Source organism: Rhinichthys klamathensis, unplaced genomic scaffold (genome assembly GCF_029890125.1).
Source record: "Rhinichthys klamathensis goyatoka isolate OS25496 unplaced genomic scaffold, OSU_Roscu_1.1 h1tg000111l_1, whole genome shotgun sequence".
Classification (NCBI taxonomy): domain Eukaryota; kingdom Metazoa; phylum Chordata; class Actinopteri; order Cypriniformes; family Leuciscidae; genus Rhinichthys; species Rhinichthys klamathensis.
In genome coordinates, this window is record NW_026606649.1 from 5,809,320 (window position 1) to 5,832,019 (window position 22,700).

Sequence of the window (22,700 nt, forward strand, 5' to 3'; positions counted from 1 at the left end):
CTAAATACTACAATAGTATATAAATAATACTAAATAGAACTGATCAAAAACAACTGTACAATATACTCAGTCATAGTCAAGTAAAAAAAATATAAAATTATTTAAGTTTGTTGTGAAATTTCAATTATAATTCTACTATGTCTATTCACGTTGCTTCATGGAAGTTGTATGTCAGTGCACTCTTTGCTGCATTTCTCATTTCCATGGTAACAACTTTAATTGTTGGATCAAGGAAGATCCTTTCTATAGTTTCTCTACTTTTTCTGTGTTAGGCATATAGAGACAAATGAGTTTTTGTTGTTAGTATATAGTGGTGAAGACATTAAATCACTATTCCTATGTACATCTTCAGGCACTAGTTGGAGAGAAGACATGTTACCAGTCTGTTTGCAGCAATGCAGGGCAGATTATGTATCTGGGAACAAAGGTAAAGCCACTCATGATAACACTGAACACTAACACATAAGAATGGCCTACTGCCTACCACTGATGGGCAGTAACGCGTTAGAAGTAACGCGTTACTGTAATCCAATTACTTTTTTCAAGTAACGAGTAAAGTAAGGGATTACAATTGCATAAACAGTAATTAGATTACTGTTACTTCCCCGTAAGAAGGCTGTGTTACTGCGTTAGTTAACCGTCATTTTGTTTCGTGAGATTGTCTCGTGCCATGAGTCGTGCGTGAGTGACAATGATGTATGAGCGCCGCGACGTCAGTGGTAAACACCGAAATGTGTAGTGTTGAGAGAGACACGCATTTTATTGATCTCACACGCCACACCCCCGATTTCTCACGCTGAAGTGTCAACCCGGTCGGTCAAATGCCTGAAAGATGAGTTTATCTATAGATCTACCTGTTGAGCCACTAGTTATACCGCAAATTAGTTTAAATCTCCCGGAATCTAGAGCGAGCGTGCATGCGAGACAGAGACTGCGTAGCGCACGCGCACCCGCAGAGAGGGAGAGTGAGCGAGAGACCTTGCGTGTGTAGAGAGCATCCTGATCTAGAAACAGGACCCCCGTTGGAGAATGTCAAAATTCCACCTCAAATCTGAGCAAGCACCTAGCAAGAAGGAAGAAGAAGGACTTTCTTTATTTCATTAAAATATGGTGGAATGTGCAGAAAATAGGTTTAAATGTTCATCAAAAGTCTGAGACTGTTGCATTTAATTTAATTTTTGCTTGATGCAATGTGCATAAAGTTAAAATATTGAAACTAATAAAACAAGTTTAAAAAAAGAGAGTGTTTCATTTGATTAGATTTTAGATGATGGAATATGCAGAAAGAATAGAATTAGGCTGAAAGGTCTATTGCTTTATAGCGTATTCAGGTCGTGCATCATGTTTTTGAAAAGTAACTTAGTAAAGTAACTAATTACTTTTGAAAATAAGTAATCAGTAAAGTAACTGGATTACTTTCTTGGAGAAGTAATCAGTAACTAATTACTATTTCCAAGTAACTTGACCAACACTGCTGCCTACGTATTTCTGCTAAAATTACAGTTCTACTTAATTAGTATTTTCCCATAGTTACTAGCAAACTCCCTCTGTCATATTGCTAATAACTAGCAATCACAACTAATAATAGAATTATTGAAAAACAAAACATTTTAGCACTATTTTAAAACATATTGTTTTAGTATGCATTCCAGAAACTTTAAATGCCTTTACTGTAAAAGTGGATTGTATCAGTATTGTTTTATCCTGTCGTCTTCAGTTTAATTTTGTGCGGAAATTTCTCAAAATTTCGATAGACTGCGTTGCAACGGATGTTGCGGTGGCTAAATGCAGAAGGAGCAATGCATAGAGTCCATTGTCTCCACCAATACAATTAGACGTATGATTAATCAATATTTCTGAAATATTTGGTTAAATTAATTTACAATCCCTCATTGATGCAATTGAAATAAATGCTTGTTGTTTTGCTAAGTTTCTGAGCAGAACTATATATTTTTAAATGTTTTAGCTGCAGTGTTTTGTGTCCTCCTTTCCAAATAGAAACCACTTATAACCAAATGAAAAGCTAGTTAATGTTTTAAAAAAAAAAGAGAGTACACTATGCTGTGGGCAGCTACATCATTAAATAAATGCATGCACTTAGCTCTGAATCTGTATCTAATTTGACAAAATTGCAAGAATAAGGATCCGGAATCTGGAACAGTCACAGCAGTCATCACGTGACTTTTCTTTCCCTCATAAGAGCCTGTGGGGACAGGAGAACAGAAAGGGGTTGTAACTCATCTGAAATTTGGAATATGTTTTGATCTTTGGTTTCATTAAAAATATCAATATAATTTTATTATTAATTGGTTACCATTTAAAAATATAATGATCTGGTTTGGCCTCTCTGTGAGGTCTGTGACCCTCCTCGATTAAGAATGGAAGAGAGGTGACTTCTTTCCAATTCCCGGTTATGTCAGTTAATGTAATTGACTGCTATCCAAAAATGTTATTAAAGTTTCCAAAATATAAATAATTAGAAAGATCTGATATTTTAACGTTGATATCCAGTCTTTGTTTTATGATATAGATGCTTCAGCAACAGTAATATAGCTATTTATATTGAGAGAACACACGAAATGAAATCCATAACACCCATATGAATCCAATCCACAGAACTTTGGAAAATTGTCCTTGAAAGATTTATCCTGTCATTTTTCTCCAAGAAATTATGCAATCCGCACACCATTTAACTGTGCATATGATGTTATAAATGAGACTATTACAAACAAAATTAGTCCGCCTCCAAAGTTTCTGTATAAAAACAAGGTGATAGCTTTACTCATAATATACAAGCAGTGTGATGTCTTTAGATCATTTTCTTTTTATACCACCAGCCTTTGTGATACATTTTTGATGGACAAAACGTTTAGCCAATGAGAAGACGATTTTTAACAGTGTGTAGGATGTTTTTCCGCATGTGAAAAGAACACGATGTGAAAAACTGGCTGAGAAAAGTGTTGGGCAAATCATTTGAAAAACTGGCTAGTGGAAATTCCGTCTTTAAAAAGCTGATTTGATGTACATATTAAACTAATTAAATGTTTTGATTTGAACTAGATTCAGATTCACCATGACACTCCATGTGTTGTCCCTGCTTAGCTTGATCCTCAAGATTTGCCTTGCCAAAGACACTGGAACTTGTCATTTATAGATATTGGTTATGAAGATTTAGCTTTATTGTATTTCTTTTTTAGGTCTACATCCGAACTATATACATCTTTTTTTGTTTGTTTGTTTTCCATTTGTAAAAGTTGTGTAATTGATACATGAGATTTGCAAGGGTATCTTGTGAACTCTGAGACTGGTAGCACATGCTGTGTGGCTTGTGTTCGGCTGTAAGTTTGGCTGACTCCTCCAGTGCCCCTCTGACTGAGCTCTGGCACACTCAAGTGCTATTATGCTAATCACACATCATGCATACCCTGAATATTCATCGAGGTCTGCTCTCTGCAATGTCCTTGCTGAACTTCCTGTTACCTGCAGCCAGCGCGAGGGAAGGGAAGAGAAGAGAAATGGAAGGAGAGGGGGGCAGCTGGAGGGAGAATGAGGAAGAAGGATTGCATTAAAATTGCCCGTGGGTTATCCATTAGACATGGTAGTGGGCTAGCTTTGGGAGGTCACATTAATTCTTGTGCCCTGTATCACTTCACCCAAGTGCTGCTTATTTAATAGTTTAGCCAGTGCTTGAATAAACACCTCAGTTTTATGAATGAGTCTAATTTCATGCTCTACCAATACATTTAATGGCAAATATATGTACATCACTGGGCTCAGACATTTTTTTCCCCTGCTTGTTCTGGTTTTTACTTGCATTGCCAACATTCTCACTGTCCTTTCATAAATATAATAAATATTTCAGCAGCATATGTGAATAAAAGTATAATATTCTAGTGTTTTTATTTATTAGTAGTAGTATTCTCATACTACCAATCAAAAGTTTGGAGTCAAGTTTAATGTTTTTGAAAAAGTCTCTTATGCTCACCAAGACTGCATTTATTTGGTCAAAGATACAGTAAAATGGTGATATTTTCAAATATTACAATTTAAAATAATTTTTATATATTGAAAATGTAGTTTACTCCTGTCAAGCTGAATTTTCAGCATCATTACTCCAGTATTCATTGTCACATGATCCTTCAGAAATCATTCAAATATGCTGAATTGGTGCTTTTTCTTTTTTTCTTTTTGTATTTACTGTCACTTTTGATTAAGTTAATGCATCCTTGTTGAACAAAAGTTAATTTCTTAAGAAAGAAATCTTACTGACTGGCAGTTTTAAAAAAGTTTGTTGATAAGGGAAGGAGGAGGCGGCAACCGGCACATTTTAACACAATTTTAATAAAAAACATAAGCACAACAACAAAACGAAAGTAAAGCTGGAGCCCCTCACGGGCGACTGCCTCATAATCTAAAACAAAACAACAACATAAAGTCCAGGCCTGGTCCTCTCTCATCTTGCACTGTCGTCACTCCTTCTTTTATCCTTCCAGAGCTCCTCCGTGGGACTCGAGACCAGTGTGGCGTGCTGGTGACTGTTTAACACTCGCGCCACCGGCCTCGCTCCGTTCCCATGGATTTCGGCCCCGCCCTGCTTGCCACAGCAGTATATATTTATTACTTTAAAAGATTTCTTTTCTGTTTTCTCCCTCAAAAAGCATCACTCGTCTAAAATTTCACCATTCCTGTATCAACCCTATTGAAAATCTTTATAAATCTATTTATATCAGCACAATTTGAAATAACAAGGTTTAATTTAATACAGAAAAACAAACGTTTAAGTTTGCAAGATATAAAAATCCAATTCGTAAAATGACAGTTCTGTCATTTGGCTTAAAACTCTCTTACACTGCCACAGGTCATTAGGCTACTCTTACTGTTGAGCCCTGTATTAGATTTGTTAATTAATCACTTTTTTTTTTATAGTCTGTGCATATCATGACCCTGAGGAACTGGCGAGAGGTAAGGCATTATTTTATAACGCATCACTGATATCAGATTAGCATTAGTGAATCTGATAGTCATGGGAGTCGTTCTGATGTTTTGCAGCGTGTGGACCATCTGTTGAAGCAGGAGAAGTTCATGGAGGCTCTGTCTCTGGCCTGGTCCTTCCACGAGGGCACCGCCAAAGCTGTGTTAGGTCAGTCCTTCTGTACACATCCACTCTAAAATGTGTTTCTGTTGATTTTTTTTATTTATTATTTATTTCTGTGAAAATGCTTGCAGTTTTCAGCCCTCTCAGTCTTTAATTTTCCAAGACCATAATAATAAAAAAAAAAAAAAGTCTCCCGCCAAAAGAAAAAGAAAAAAGAATGCTGTTTGATTAGATTTAGAGTTAAAACAGATTTGAATGCTCCAATTATATTACAAAATACTCATAGGAATTAAGACCTAATGTGATACGCTTATGTTACAGGTCTATTTGCAGACCCTGCTAAGAGAAAAGGTGGGGTTGCGGACAAGGTAAGACTCTTGGAGTTAATACAATGATATCTGAAATCTGGGTCTCACCATGAACATAGCCATAGAAGCTGGAATGGTGTTAAAAATTAGCATATAAAATGCAGAGTTTAACTGCATAATGGCTGCTAAAAAGGACAACAAAGTCAGCAAAGCTTGCCGTTCCGTCTCCATGTTATTGTTTACACGGTCATCGAGACTGGACTGGTACAGAGCTGTTGAGAGAGATGGCTCTGGTCCGTTACGGTGTGTGTCCACTGGAGCAGAGCAGAGCGAGCGTTTTCAATAAATTCCTATGGAAGCTCGTGAGTGTGAAACTCAACTTCAATAGGAGTTAATTGAAAACACCCGCTCTGCTCTGCAGACCAGAGTGTTCTGGTAGTGTAATGTGGGCTGCCATGCCTTCATTTTCAAAAGTCTCCGTTTTGGTCCGTTTACAATGAAATGCAACACCTGCGTTTTCAAACTAAAACAAGGTCAGCAGCGTTTACAAAAGTCTTAGTTGTCGAGGGTCGAAAACTCCGGAGTGGTGTATAGACCTGTCTCCATAGCACAAGTTATGCGTTTTAAAACAAAAACGCACTACTAGTGTAGGGCTGGGACACTAAATCGATACATCGCGATTCGTGGATCGATAACAATATTTTCCGAATGCATCACCATTCTCTCTCTAATCGATTCTGAGCTTAGTTTTTAACCGCAGATGGCATTCTAGGATACTTTTTAACCACATGCTCAAATGGTCACGAAGAAGAGCGCTCGTGCGTTCGACTGAGTCTGAGAATGTACCTGCACCTCAGAATGCTTTTATGACACGAGATTAATGTAAACCACCCACTGCAAACACCCTTGTAATTCGCTTCAACCTGTTTGAACTTTATGAATGATTATTTTATAAAAGGTTCAAGTGCTATGCGTAAGGCATTGGAAGCAAGAAGAGTTAAAATCTAAGCTCAGAATTGATTCGAAAATGAATCGTGATGCATTCGGAAAATCTCAGAATCGATCCAGAATCATTTCTCGATTCACGATGCATTGGTTTATTGTTCCAGCCCTACACACTAGTGTAAACAGGGCCTGAAAAAGAGGCTTGTCTAGGCCATAAAGTACCACTAGAGGTGTTCTGAAGGCAGTTAGGAGGTCTTATGGCCTGTCTTCAGTTCATCATGCTGGGGGTTTTAGGCCCCAAGTAAAATTAGTCCTCACTGTGTGACATCATACATGGAGGGGGAAGCGTGGTAGTCTGGGGCTCTGTTGCTGTATCCAGTGTCTGCATACTTAGCCAAAGGACATTTTGCAGCATCCTCTGGTTTACTTTAGTTTGCTAATTGTTAATACCTAAAAAAAATCTGTTCTGAATTATGCGTATTTATTTTGTTTATTCGTCTGGCATTAGCCAAAGTGCTAATTTTCATGTTGTACCTTAAATCACGCCTTTTAGTTTACACATATGTGAACGTTTTTAGCACTATAAAGGTTCATACAAATAAACATATCTAATACCTAATACTTACCTACTACGGTATGTTAATTAAATATGTTTAAATTTAGACCACACACAGACTCTCTTGTATAATATATAACTTTAAAATTATCCATAAATCCAATAATTAACTCTTTGAGTTCTACTCTGTAACTCAACAAATGATCTAATTGGAATCCTGCCTCTATTACAATAAGAACTTTTTTTTTCTTTTGAGACTCGATTTCAGAATCAAGTTATATCTATCTGTAGTGCTGTAAATGATAGCTATGATGGCTAAATTAACTTCTTATAGGTATATAAAAACTATTCACCATTTATTTTTTTGAGCAAAAAAATTGCAAATTCCTCTGCTGCTTTTCTCTCTTCACAGATGGTGGAAATGTTGTTACAATATGTGGATCGCTCTCTGAAAAAGTGTCCAGAGCAAGGGAAAATCCAAGTGATGGAGCAGCACTTCCAGGTAATGGGTCACCCAGAGAAGCACTCTCAAATGGTGTTATTTTAGGGAATCATTAGGTTTAGACAGAGCTCAAGAGGTGAAATATTTTTCCATATTGTTATTTAACAATTTTGATATTATTTAATGAGAGAGTTAGACTGAGCTGAAGAGTTTTTCAGCGTAATAGAATCTTTTTAGTGAGGTGAGAGAGTGAGGTGAGAGAGAGGAGAGCAGACTCCGAGAGACCGATGCAGGCTCCTTTATGTCAGATTTTTGGCCTGCGGCATCCATTTTTAAACTGCATCTCATCATAAGGCGGAAACCACATACAATAATGGCTCACTAATGTCATCTCTCCTCTGCCTCTGGGTCTCGCTCGCTCTCAAATTTCTTTTTGCCATTAAGAAGCACTCTGTCATCACAAAAATAAGGCACTCACCAATAGCCAAATGGCAGATTTAGCTCTGTATATCTAGGGCAATGTGGAATGTTATGCTGCTCTAACTGCCTGTCTGTCAGACACACTTTTTTACCGCAAAAGGAATATGCACATTTAATTACTTCACCCCATGTTCATTGGACTATAAATATTTAGTAATTAGGATATTCACAATATATTCACAATTGTATGTTGCCGATATAAAATTAAGAAATGTAAAATTATTTAAAAAAAATTTTAATGTGGATGTTTTATTTGGACAACAGAACATGTTATTAGAGTTGCTTCACAATCCTTCACTGACTCGTTCAACTTGCGTTCATGAGTGTTAAAGGGATACTTCACCCAAAAATGAGTAAATGATGACAGAATTTAAATTTTTGGGTGATCTATGCCTTTAAGATGCCTTTTTATTCCATCTCTGATTTAAACTTATGACACACTGCACAAGCATTGTTTCAGTGCATTGGTTCAAAACACTAATTCAGTAAATTTTGTTCACAGAATACCTGTTGCATCATATATTAAAATGTTTTTGTAAAATATATAAATAAATATCGCTGGTTATTTATTATAAGTCAGCCGCCTGACAAACTTAGTTTAAATTCAAATTCGAGTTCGAGTCCTAGCTTGAGGTCCTTTCGCAATCACGTTTCCCTCTTTTCTCTTTTACCATTTCTTGTCTCTCCTTAAAAACTAAGGCAAAAATAGAGGCATAAAGTTCCCAGATATATAATAGAAAAACATGCCATGATTTTTTGATTTTTACTGTTTTACTTCTTGCATTTACATTTAAATCTACTTGGCAATAATGGCTATTAGACCATTAATGGTTAATAGTTCTTTTAAGCTATTTTAGAGAAAATACATAATTATCAATGTGTATATTGTGTCATTAAACATTTTGCCCCTGTAAAGACTTTTTTTTATCACCTTAGGCCCACAATATGCGCACAGGATAATATTCCTCTGCGTTCCCTCAAACAAATTATGGATGCAGTTTTTCCTGGTCTGTTATCAGTAATCAATAAATGCTTACATACCGGCACCGTTCCTGTCTGCCGTAAAGATGCTGTGGTAACATCATATCTTAAAAAAAAATAATCTTGCTCCTACATCTCTTTCCAATTTTCAGCCAATTTCATACCTGCCTTTTATTTCAAAGATCATGGAGAAAGTTGTACTGTCTGTTTTATCAGATAATTCTATCAATGACGTTTTTTAATCAGGTTTTTAAAGCTTTACATAGCATAGAGTCGGCTCTTTTAAGTCTCAAATGAAATCTTTCTCATGACTGATTCAGGTAAATCCATGGCTATAGTCCTTTTAAATCCAAATGCTGCATTTGTTTTGTTTGATTGCGACATGCTTAGTCTTTTGTGGGACTTCGTGGTACTGTATTACAGTGGTTTCACTCTTATTTGTCTAAATAGGTGGTTTACTGTTTTCCTGGGGCGTCACTCATCTTCCAACATAGCTCTTGGTTGTTTTCCCAGTATATGCTCCCCCTGGCCTCTATTTTTGATAAATACAGTATGGTGTGTCTTTTCATCTATTTGCCTACAACACCTAAATCTATCTTCCCTTACTTGCAGCATAACAATAAACACTCTCTTCAGCCTTTGTTAGATTGCTTGAATGAACTTAAGTAATGGCTTTCAAGCTATTTATAAAAAAAACTAAACTAAAAGAAATCTGAAAACATTATATTTGGCACTTAAAAAAACAGTGCTTTTGATTTTGACCTCTGCTTTCTCACCCTATATAATACACAGTGTGCAAGGAATTTGGGCATCCAATTTGACTGCAGTTTAAAGTTTGACAAACAGATTGCTGCTGTTGTTAAGTCATATTTTTATCAACTTTGCCGCCTTAGTAAATTTGAGCCCTTTTTATCCACAACCAATTTCCGCAATCCATGCCTTTGTACCATCTCGGCTTGACTACTGTAATTCACTGCATTATGGCGCTTCTCAGGATTCTCATCTGCAGCTGGTACAAAACACAGCTGCTAGACTGCTCAAAGGGAAGCGCAAATATGACCACATTTAATTTCTTTGAACCTTAAGATCTTGTGACCACCAACTCACTGTCCCTAGAGTTAAACTTAAAAAACTGTGGTGATCGCACTTTCTCTACCACTGGACTGAAACTTTGGAATAGCCTTCCTCATTATATTAGGCATGCCCAATCTATCACTGCTTTTAAATCATATATTAAGACATATTTATTCTCCCTGACTTTTAACTTTCCTTAAGTATGTTATTTTGGGTCTCTCTTGTATATTGTTGATTGCCTATTGTTTGTTTATTTTGTTTTTATTGCTCTATCTTGTTCCCTTTTAATTCATTGTGATTCTTTTATTCACTGTAAAGCACTTTGGTCAACCTCGGGTCTGTTTAAATGTGCTCTATAAATAACGATTGATTGATTGATTTATTTGATAGACAATTAAGACCAGTCTTATGGTGCGTTCTATTATTGATCCGTGTCGGAGTTCCGACTAGGAAGACAGACGTTGCCTAGCAACACGCACCAACACGCCCCCTTTCCTCGGATTTTCCCGCTCGGATTTCGGACAACCGTGAGGACACCGAGCGAGAATTCCGATACGGAATCCAAGATGGCTGCGCCCTGTGTGACTTAGTATGAATTGTTTTCATTGTTTTTGGACCGCTTTGGTTGTTTAAATGAAGATTTTAATCACTCGTATTACTGCAATACCTTGCTGCGTCCGTGTCACTGTCTGTGGGTGTGGGAATCGGTCTTGTTGTGAGTGCAATATTGAATGAAGCCTTGTTTCAAACGGGTGTTACTAACGTAGCGTTGCTAACAGAAGATAAACTAAAACATGAAATAAAGTGAAAATTTTCGAAGTTCAAATGGCTGAGTTTTGATAAGCGCCTGGTACTCGGACAGTGCTACCATAGCAACAGCTTTCCGGGTGGCGCCCATGTTTTTTCTCCGACTTGGACGCGCAAAACATACCAGAACGCTTGAGGTGTGGAAATGGCGTCATATCCGAGGGCCGAGTCGGTTCGTTGACTATAATAGAACGCACCATTAGTCAGTGAAACTAGGTAAATGAGTCAGCTGTGTTCAAACATACAATGTCAAAAATATTTATTTTATAAAACCCTGTTCTCAACCCATTTTAGGTCTTTTATGTGACATTTCTGGTACACTCAGTAAGTTAAAATGCAGGACCCGACCAAATTTTACCCTTTGGCAATTAATTGGATAGGGAAAGCGGGTGTTTCAGATAGGGGTGCGAAATATGACTCAAATCTTAATTCACAATACAATAACTTTTATGATAACAATATATATCACGATACAGTTGTTGTTTTGTTTTTGTGTTATTAAAAATAAGAACAAAGAAGCAAATGACAAACAATATGACAAATTCAATAGAACTTTTCAGTTTTTCAGGTATTGTAGGTTTATTTATGTAGTAAGAAATACTTTTATTAAAATTGAGAGGCTGCTCACTGCAGAGCCAATGGGTGGAGCTTGACATCCAGCTCCCCTCGCTGGACATAATGGGTGGAGCTAGACGGTCCAACCACACCCTATCCCTACCATAACACTATCGCTAAACAGAACTCCACCCATTATGTCCAGAGACGGGGAGCTGGACATCATTTGGGTCTGCACTGAGCACCACTGCAGAAATGTAATAATCTAATGTAAAAATAAAACACTAAAACACATAATATTCACTGTATGAATTAAATATAAATTGATTCTTATTAAAGATACAAAAGTTATTCAGTCAAGAGCAGTGAGAGTTTTACTTTTTGTCTTTTGTTACCTGATGGACAGGCCACCGCAGGTATAGGCTGCTGTCACTTTAAGACCGAATGCACAGATCTTCTATACTGACACACATCCAGTTGTTTGCATTCACTTAAGACATAACCAACTGTGTTGACGTGAAATCTCCAAACGATGGACATTTTGACATAATTGTTTGTATTTGGCTGTTCAAGCACAATCAGGATCGCATTTGGTCTGAGAGAGGCAGCTTTCTGTGCTTTTGTTTCGGGTATGTCTCAGCGTGAGCACCGCATTGAGTACTTTTTTCTAAACTTATTGTGCATAATAAATCTTTTAAAATCATGCACATCCCGTTCTTAAATTTCTCATTCATGCATGTTTCTTTATAACTCTAATGTGTGTGTGTATATATATATATATATATATATATATATATATATATATATTGTCATACCACCCAACCCTAGTTCCATGTTAGATTAAGTCTAGGGGACACATATTTCTTTCTCATTCTCTAGTTCACTTTGGCAACCCTAATGTAAATATATTTATTTATACAGTTTATTACAGTATGCATCTTAATTCATGAATTATCTCTCTCTCTCTTTTCTTCTTTTCCTTCAAACCCTATCACTCCGTCTTTTCTTGCTCCTGCTTGTTCTTTCTTTTCTCTCCTCTGCAGGACATGGTTCCTGTTATGGTGGATTATTGTCTCCTTCTACAGAGGACGTGAGTGTATAGACACCTTTTTTCCTACACACATACAGTACAAACACTTATATATAATGGTGTTAAATGTGTGCACTCAGGACACAGTAGACTCTGAGCTTGTTTATTTTCTGGGAAGCATGAGTTTGCCAAACATGTCTGAAGCATTAATTAAATGTTCTGGTTTCAATACAACCTAAGCTTTGTGGACAACAAATGTGCCATTACATCAATTACCACTGAAAATCATTTCAGTAAAAAAATAAATATATATATATATATATATATAAATTAAAAACTTAATGCATAAATAACACTACCGTTTTAAAAAATTGGGAATAGTAAGATTTTTTTAAAGGCTCATATTCACTAAGGCCACATTTATTTGATCAAAAATACAGTAAAACAGTAATATTGGGAAATATTACAATTTCAAATTACTGTTTTCTGTTTTAATATATTTTAAAGTGTAATTAATTTTCTGTGATGTCAAAGCTGAATTTTCAGCATCACTACAGTAATCTTTCAGAAGTATTTCTAATATGCTAATTTGGTGCTTAAGTAACTTTTTTTTATTAATTTCAGTTTTAAAACGGTTTTTCTGCTTAATATATTTCCTGAAACCATATTTTTTGTGATTGTTTGATACATTTTGATACATTCAAATGAACAGCATTTATTTAAAAAAGTTTTTTTTTCTGTAATGTAAGTTTTTACTGTTCCTTTTTGAAACAACACATTTTGAAACAAGTATTGAACAGGTTTTTAAGCACCTTAAGTTGATTCCGGAATCTTTAACTTTCTGAAAGAAAATTATATATTTTTAAGTTTTTAATGTGTAGAGTTCCTACTCTACAGGAAGTGATGTGAATGACTGTTACTATGTTTCCTATGTTGTCTTCTACCTCTTCTGTTCTGTCACTATCAGATATAATCTGCTTTGAGTGTGTGTGTGTGTGTGTGTGTGTGTGCGCGCGCGCTAATGAGAATCTGAAGAGGGTGAGTGGATGTATGTGCATGTATGTGCTTGTTTGTGTTTGCTGATTAAAAGGTGGGAGAATATCTTAAAGGGATACTCCACCCAAAAATCATTTACTCACCCTCAAGTTGTTGCAAACCTGTGTGAGTTTCTTTCTTCTGCTGAAAAACAAAGGAAGATATTTTGAAGAACGATTGGAACTTTGGCACCATTGACTTCCATAGTATTTTGTTTTTCTACTATGGAAGTGAATGGTGCCAAACAACTGTTTGGGTCCAATCGTTCTTCAAAATATCTTCCTTTGTTTTTCAGCAGAAGAAAGAAACTCATACAGGTTTGCAACAACTTGAGGGTGAGTAAATGATGACAGAATTTTCATTTTTGGGTGGAGTATCCCTTTAAGTCTTGTAACAATGTGGTGCACAGTGTTAAGGCATAGTTTGTTTGTCTTTGTGTTTACACTCACACATATAACCCAGCAGAGTGGAGCTTGTTAACTTGAGGAAGAAGTGTGATGAAGAGCAGATCTCAACTCAGTTGACTTGTTGCCTCGCTGCCTTTTCAGACAATTACTTCGCAGGTAGCGTTTGCGAACGAAGGTAGCTCACAAAACTGATTTTGGACAGACTTCTGAGGCAGCGTAACGAAGAGCTATAACCAAGCGAATATTTAGTTGCTACAATAGTAATTTCTCGCTAGAAATAACCTCAAAGGTGGGGAAAAGTTGGTCAAAAACCTTCATTTGCACAGAAACTGACCATCAACATCAACCTGAAGAAGCCATATTTATTTTTTAGCTCAACTATCACGCACAGGATTGTGGGGTATCAAAGGCAGTGAAGGGTACATCGATGCTGCCTTCAAATATCGATCAGATGAAGGTATCTCAGGAGACAGGAAGTGAAGCTAACATTGGATTCAGACTTGCCTTGATGTCTTCCTACCTTGAAATACATTTTTCAGCTTTTGGACACAGCCCCTATCATGTTAGCTCCAGCAGCCCCTCAGCCCAATTTCAGCAGCAGGTCTCAGATCAGCAGGATGCAGCACCCCTGACTCCCCTCCATCAACTTCCAGCTTTTCTACATTAGTATACGCACTTTATTCAGTCACACAGGATTTATAGCAGGTTTGTCAAAAGTTAATCTTCCTCTTATTCATTTTGAACAACATTTATTTCATAGGTGGTATTGTAGTAATACTGCAGTACTTAGAGTAGTTCAGTGGTTTCAGGACCTCGATTTTACATTGGACATCAAGTGGTGAAACACTTCTTTCTTCCACAGAAGAAAGAAACTCATACAGTTTTGGAACAAGATGAAGATGATTAAATCATGACAGAATTTCAATATTTGGCTGTTCTGTTTTGGCTGTTTTTTCCTGCATAGTTTATGGTTTTTAAGAATGAGGGCAGTTACAGGACAGTTAATTTTGAGTCAGTCATTTGTTAAATACCTGTTGAGGTCCTGTGAGTTGAAGATCATGCACTTCAGCGGTTCTCAGCCTTTTTGACTCAAAGGCCCCCTGTTGTCCAACACAATATTCAAAGGCCCCTCTCACAATATAGGCTAAAATATTTCCTGTTTATTCTTATTTTTAAAACTTTTTTTAATTAAAGGTGCAGTGTGTGATTTTTAGCGACATCTAGCGGTTCGGTTGCGAGTTTGCACTAAGGGCTCAGCCCACTGCTCACCCCTCCCTTTCGAAGAAGCTACGGTGGCTAAAACGGGACAAACATCGTCGTCTGAGACAGCAGAGAATAGCCAGAGTAAACCAAGAGTGTGTAACATTGTCACTGTTTCTGTACCACAGTCCATTATAAACCACATCATGGATAAAGTTTACAAAGCCATAGTCAGGTGAGGATGAAGGGTCTTAATATATAATATAATAATAGTAATCAGCTGATTGTCTCACGAACGTAACCAGCACATTTCTCCCCACATAGCAAACCCATAATACAGCGAGGGAGAAGAACCACCTGAAACTATCCAACTACATATTTTTTTTCTAACAGGGTAGTAAAAGTTTAGCTGGCTAATATGAGCTGTTACTGTGGCTGAGCTGGTTAAAGCGTTAAGCCTTGTTTATACTGGACGCGTCCGCATGAGCGCGTCTATGGAGCGCAAAGGTGTGCGCGGCAAAAATGGTGTGATTGTAACAGCGCGCGTGCCTCCGCATCCCTAGACACCATTTACTACACACAATAGGCTTTTTTTCTCTGATTTTGGAAATTCGATCGACTTAAAATGCTTCCAAGATCGACTTGTCGACCGCGATCGACGGGTTGGTGATTCCTGTAACGTTACTGTTTTACGGTCAATGACAAGAGTACTAATCAGCTGTCTCACGAACGTAACCAGCACATTTATCCCCACATAGCAAAGCCATAACACAGCGAGGGAGAAGAACTGAGTTACATGAAACAATCCAACTACATATTTTACTCCACTGACAAGGGAAAAGTCACTACTCACGGTGTTTATGGCTAGCTTCTAGCTTTCTGCGGCTTCTCTTTCAATCTAGTGACGAAACGCGTTCTGTAACGCTGTTTGTTTGCTGTCGGCTACGGTAGAAACATGACGTCACAATATGTCGACCTTCATAGAAGGAGGTGCCTGCGGTTATGGAGATATAAATGCCTCATTCTAAGGTAATACAAACATTACGGTTTATTAAGTAAGTTCTTTATACACCACTGAACACATAGTTATGGATGTCATATTGCATTTCTGTTAATAGATACTCAAATTTTTTACACATTGCACCTTTAATTAACAGAACCTAAGAGTATTATATATTAAATATATTAACTACAATTCATTTTGTGATTCTAGAAGTTTAAAGAACTGTATGTTCTTGGATAACAACAATAGTTACAGATTGTTTAGTTATTGATTTAATAGTTATTGATAGTTTTTTTTGTTGCATTTTTGCATACGCAGTGTTTTATATATATATAGGTTGATGACACAGTGATAAGTGGAATTATGGAACTTGTCGTCATGCCGATGGATTTAATAATGTTTATGGATGAGTGAAAACATTCATGTTTTTTAACATGACTGTGGAATGAAGCAGGTCGTGGAGCTCTCGGTATTTCGAAAACTCCACGCTGATATTGATCCTCGTTTTAGTTCGCCTTTTGTCCCCAAGTCTGCTTACTATGGTCCATAATGTTTGAACGAAACAACAACAGCGTGAGCGTGCCGCTAGACGTAACGCAGTTGTCCACTTCTGTCGCCATGGTTACTATGGCAGTACAAGCGAAAACCAGGGATAACGCAGATATTACGTCATTGATAGGCGACAATGACCAGGGAATTTCTCTGAAATTAAAAATCTTTGGGAACTTTTGGGATATTGTAAGTACACAACTGCAGGAAATATATCACATTGTGCAAGTGATTTTTGGATATTTTATTACAAAAATCTTACATGTTGTACCTTCAAAGGTCCACTGAAGTGCCTTGAAACGCGCAGCGTTTTTCAATGTGGTGACGTAATTTCTACTGAAACAGGAAGACAGGGTGGGACATAGAGCAGATCCTCCCTTTTTTTAAGATGGCCAATAGCGCTTCGCTTATTTTACAGTTGTCCAGAGCTGTTGAGCTCGGCAAAGCCGCATTTGACAGTTTATGACAGCCACAGTCTAATAGATTCCCCACTTCAGATTTAAAACGAAACTGTTACTAAAGCAAAACAGTGATTGTAGTTTGTGGGAAAAAATATTTATTGGTGCATGCATGGGACTCTTTCTTTTTGGTGCTGTTTCTATTGCCATGTCTGTTTAACCGTTTCTCCTCCTAATATCCTCCATATCATTTTAAAATACAGCATTCTGTGCAGAATTCAAATGGGTCCAATACGTTTACTGGTCTGCGCCGACTCGCCCATATGATCCGCTCTGTGTTATTGTGTGTCTGGACCGGAGAAGACTGTGGCGCTGCGGTGGTTCACGTGACACTAACGCGAAACCAGACTTTATTCGCCCTAATGAAAAGCATATTTACACTGTCTGAATCGTTCTCTATCCCCTATATAGTGCACTATGCGCCATTCAACATATAGAAAATAGTAATATTGTGACCAATTTCAGCCACAGCTTCAGCGTCTGTTTATAGTGTAGGGGGTGGGACACTTTAGATTCTAGAGAGCATTTGATTGGACAGAAAATCTTATGAGAAGCTAAAGCATAATGATGTCATCAAAATCGTTGGTCCATATTGGCGGAAGTGAGAGACTGTAAGTTTTGAATGCTTATATTTTTTAAATGCAATTTTTTTCATTGTTTGTGAGCACACTAGCTTATAGATAACAGTAAGGCTAACATTCATACTAAAAGCCAAACAAATTCAACAGAAAAACAAATATTTTCTGTTCTTTCTGCTCTTCCAATCTTTTTGTTTTCATAGCCTGTGGTTTGTGAAGACCTTGGAATAATACACACACGAGCACATGCAAGCATGCACATACATAAACACAAAGAAAAACTGGCATCACAATATCCCTGGGCCAAACTCTCAGACATCTCATTACTGCCCTGGACATCTCTTTCTCTCTCTCTTTTTCTTGTGCTGATTATCATCTCCATCTGTTCTCTCTCTAGAAGTGTGTCAGTGTTAGTCAGTGTCAGCAGATAACCTCATCTCCCCTCTGATCCAGGAATAGTGTCCTAAAGCTTTTCCCCAAAGTATGTTAGTGGAGTGCAGCAACAGCAGTTTTCCCTCTGCGTTGAAAGTCTCAACTCCAAATTCAATCCAGGTTTTCTATTTCTCACTTTCTCACTAACTCACTTGGTCAAGGGTTAATTATTGTTAACTCTTTCCATGCCCATTTTTTATTTGCCAGTCAGCACCAGCATTTTTTATTGTGAAATGGCCCCTACAATATTTTGTTATGTGAATATGTAGACAGTCCATATATTAAAAGAAAGAACAGAGCCTCTGCTTTTAACCAAAAAAACAAAAACAAAAAAGTATTCTAGCTTTGTGTATTCTTTGAACACTTGAATGTGGGTACGTAAATAAAAAACTGTTTTAACCAACAACAACAACAACAAAAAACTAACAAAAAACAAAAAGCTGAGAAAATTGTGTTTTTGTCGAAGATTTTACCTCGATCAGATTCAGATCCATGATCAAAACGAAGATCAAGTAGATTGAGTCCATCAACACCCACAAAGCTTACGAAAGTCCTATACCTCTTTATACCTCTTTTTTCTCTGTAACATTAGGCAGTTTAATGTTTGGTGATCACGTTAACTTACTTGTGTGTAAACCACTTTACTCAGATCTTCTTCTTCACTTATTTTAGGATCCAGAGCTGCTGTATGATTTCAGAAGATCCGTATAAGCACCCCTACCACATAACAGTGAAAAAACAGATTGATGGAAAAACTAGTCAATGGCAGGGAAGAGTTGGGTCATAAATTATGGAAATCTTATCAAGGGCGGGGAAAGAATTGAGTTAAGCTCACTTGACAGCATTCGTGACCAAATGGAAATTTACACGAAGAATTTCGGCCCGTCCCTTCTTTTCAAAGATGGAGATTATGGAGAGGTATTTGCTGTAGGAACTAAGGGTATGTTTACACATCATCATTGATGTACAAACGCAACAAACTCACGCAGAAGCATACGTCTAGTTTATAGTAGATGTCTTTAGCCCATCATACACTGATTTTCTGTGAAATATGCCAACTCTGACTGCCCAAAAACTGTGGACTGACTCTGACTTTCAGAAACTAGTTTCAACTCCTTCTGACTGAAATTCTGGGCAAAAGTTGTTTAATGTATTCTTTACTTTAACGTTAATGTTCAGAAAAACATGTGACTCCATTCCACATTGCCCAAACCACCTTTTCCCAGATTAGCTGTGGTATAACTCTTAATACAACACAGATGACAACAGTTCTTCAAATATATTAAGAGCAAAGAAATCAGATTGTGAAAAGAAGCTGTACAAATAGGGGAATGTTGTATTACTGCCATTGGTTGTTCTTTCAGTTCATCAGATGTTGTGGTAATGTTAGTCGAGCGGAAGACAATGACAATGCTCTGTGTTGTCTTTCTCATATTATCAGATCGTAATTTTCTGTCCTTGTCACAGGCCAATTTCCCACCCTGTGTAATTTTGTTTCTTGCATTATCAGTGCCAGTAAAGGTCAGCAACTGCCTTTATCAGACCTGCCTCATGCTTTCAACCTCTTCTCTTCTCTGCCTCTTATCATCATACACTCCTGTCATTCCTTGTTATTGTGTTGTACATGACCAGACACTCCATGGTAATCTATCTGAAAATGATATATAAACAAATATAGCTGTAAGCAGCAGTTGGCGTTATCCATCAGGTATAGGAGATTTAAAGTTGAATAAAACTGATAGAGCTTGAGTATTTTGGGTGGTTAACTTTCATCTACTTCTGCAGTTCTCAGTCTTTTTGACCCCAAGGCCATCCATGTCCAACATTTTGAACAATGTATATTTAACTTGCAACTATACATTCTGTCCATCCAGTAATTACATTAAACTTCATTAGTCACACACCCTTCATGCATGCAAAGTGTGTTGAATGTTTACCTTGGTGATAATGAAACTTACAGCTTCAATATGAATCCAGTTAATGATGAAATTAGATTTTAACCTTAACCTGAACAACAATAGGTTGTGTTTGACTCTTGCTTAGTGATTTTTTTTAATGTAATTTCAGTAGATTTATATTAACACTTTATTTTGTAGAGCTGTTAGGTGTCATCCTTCAGCTGCATGGTTTAGTCCCTCCCTGACTTTCAAATATACTTACCTAAGGTTGTGTGCAGTGATATACACTGTGGATAGGTGAACGGGTCATTTATGTCATAGCTGTTTCTATACAAAGTGTTTTGTAATTTTTATTTCTGAATGCAATTTTTTCTAAATGTAAAAATTGTGTAAAATGTGTCAAAGTAAAATAGAGATTGTAAAAAAAAAAAAAAGTTAAATTAAAAGGACATACTTGTCTGGCATAATCTGTATTATAATTTATTTTAAATAATCAGTATAGCGGTTTTGTTTTTAAATAATAATATCTGAATGTGTCTGCCAGAACCAAGTCAGTGTTAAACCAACATGCATGTAGCTTTCTTGATGTGTGACAAGAAAACCATAAACTCCTTAAGTCCTTTATAAAGTTGTGGTCAGAAGTATTTGCACCCCTGGTAAATATGATCAAAGTTGGCTGTAAAAATAAATCTGCATTGTTTATCCTTTTGATTTTTAATAAAAAAAAAAAAAAAATTATTGAAGAAAAATAATTGAAAGTGGGGGGTAAGTCTCATTATGAAATAAATGCTTTTCTCCAAAACACGTTGGCCATAATAGTTATTGGCACCCTTTTATTAAATACTTTTTGCAACCTCCTTTTGCCAAGATAACAGCTCTGAGTTTTCTCCTATAATGCCTGATGAGTTTGCAGAACATCTGACAAATTATCAGAGATCATTCCTCCATACAGAATCTCTCCAGATCCTTCAGATTCCCAGATCCATGTTGGTGCTGCTTCTCTTCTCTTCAGTTCAGCCCACTCATTTTCTATAGGGTTCAGGTCATTTTCTGCTCAGTGACACATTTTTCTGTTGATTTAGATGTTTGTTTTGGATCTTTGTCCTGATGGAAGATCCAACCATGACCCATTATACGATTTCAAGCAGAGGCCATCAGGTATAGATTTTTTTGAACTGTTGGTATTTGCTAGAATCCATGATGCCATGTATCTGAACAAGATGTCCAGGACCTCCAGCAAAAAAATAGACCCACAACATTAAAGATCCAGCAGTATATTAACCGTGGACATGGGGTACTTTTTATCCCTGTTTGCACCAAACCCATCCTGTGGGTTTGCTGCCAAAAAGCTTTTTTTTTTTTGTTTCATTTGACCATAGAACCAGGTCCTGTTTGAAGTTCCATTCATGTCTGACAACTGAATATATGAATAATTGTGTCCAACGTGCTTTAGAGAAAACATTTATTTCACAATGTGATTTCATTTTTGATGAAAGAGCAAAAGATAAACAATGCAGATTTATTTTTTACAGCCATCTTTGATCATATTTATATTTACCAGGGGTGCCAATAATTCTGACCACAACTGTAAATGTATGTCAAGGTCAATTTTGACCTATTTATGAAAAGACATGTCACTCATGTTCATGTCACTCACATATGAAATATTTGTTGAAAATTGTATTTTTTATTTCCTCCTAAAAATACAACTATTATATTTAAGAACTTGGCTTATATTCACATGTTAGATGTTGTTTTTAAACTAGATTTTTAAACAAATTCTCATTTTTATTATCTTGGACATCATTATTGTCATTGATGCACACATAGAGGGAAAGGTTATGCAAGGAAATGTCTCATTCAAGGAAATGCATGTTTGATGGTTTCTGCTTTTGTCCTCATATATACTGTTGACTCATGTTTGAGGTAGAGATGAGATTAATGGTGCTGTCTCTAGATGTGAAATATACTGACAGCTCTGACGCTGTGTGTCAGTTGTTACAGTGGGTTGATGCATTCCCTGATGTTGTCCTGTTTAAAGAGCCATGCTGTTCACAGAATGCCAGAGTCTCTCAACATAATTGTGTGAATGTGTGTCTGTGCGTGTTGACATTGACGTGTGTGTGTATTTTGGGGCTTTCAAAGACCCGTCCCCTTCAGGGAAATGTGTTCTGTCATATTGGGACAAACTGTGAGATCCTGCCACTCGTGAGCAAAACACGTCTCTCTGGTAGGTCTTTTCCACCAGAATGGTTTGCGTTCTGGAGCCAGAGCGCATTCTTGGCCAGTTCTTAGCCGGCAAACTGGAGCCTGTCAAAAATTAACTGCGTGTTTCCAAAGACTTTGACAAACAAACAGTGACCTGATGCTGCAACGTGTTGTTTACCTGACTATAACCATTGTCAAAACAAACATTGCATATCCAGGTGTTTGTGCAGGCAGTGTGGCACTTATGTTATGTTTTGCATCCTGGGAGTGATTCTAGCGTACTGGCATCTCTCATAAAACTGACATAGACAGCATGAGTATTTTTGCCCCCCCGTTCTCTGACTCAGTCTGAGACCAGCACGTTTTTAGGGCCGGAGATGAGCCGATCTTTCTTTGGGACCGGCCCAGACCCCGAATGCGAACCATGCTGGTGGAAAATTGCTATTGGTGGGTGGGTCTAGTTCACGGTCATGGCAAACCTGGAAAACTCTTTAAATTGCGATGACTATTAAGTTAAATAAAAAGTAATTTGATTTTATGAATAAAATCTTTAAGAGTCATGGAAATTCCTGTCATTATGCACTCAACACTGCTTAAGTGAAATATCCTAAATCATGTATTTTAGTTTAGTATTATAGAAAGAATATATCAATATAAAA

At 37.0% G+C, this 22,700-nt stretch overlaps 1 protein-coding gene across 1 annotated transcript in view; it reads left to right on the forward strand.

Annotated features, from left to right (window-relative positions):
- The window catches only part of vps8 (VPS8 subunit of CORVET complex), a 163,294-nt gene that overhangs the window by 20,922 nt on the left and 119,672 nt on the right, over positions 1-22,700 (forward strand). Inside the window, exons 15-20 of the mRNA XM_056254327.1 lie at positions 353-427; positions 4,927-4,962; positions 5,050-5,140; positions 5,417-5,463; positions 7,317-7,406; positions 12,287-12,333. Of these exons, the coding sequence (XP_056110302.1) occupies positions 353-427; positions 4,927-4,962; positions 5,050-5,140; positions 5,417-5,463; positions 7,317-7,406; positions 12,287-12,333 (386 nt within the window). The remainder of the gene's footprint in view (positions 1-352; positions 428-4,926; positions 4,963-5,049; positions 5,141-5,416; positions 5,464-7,316; positions 7,407-12,286; positions 12,334-22,700) is intronic.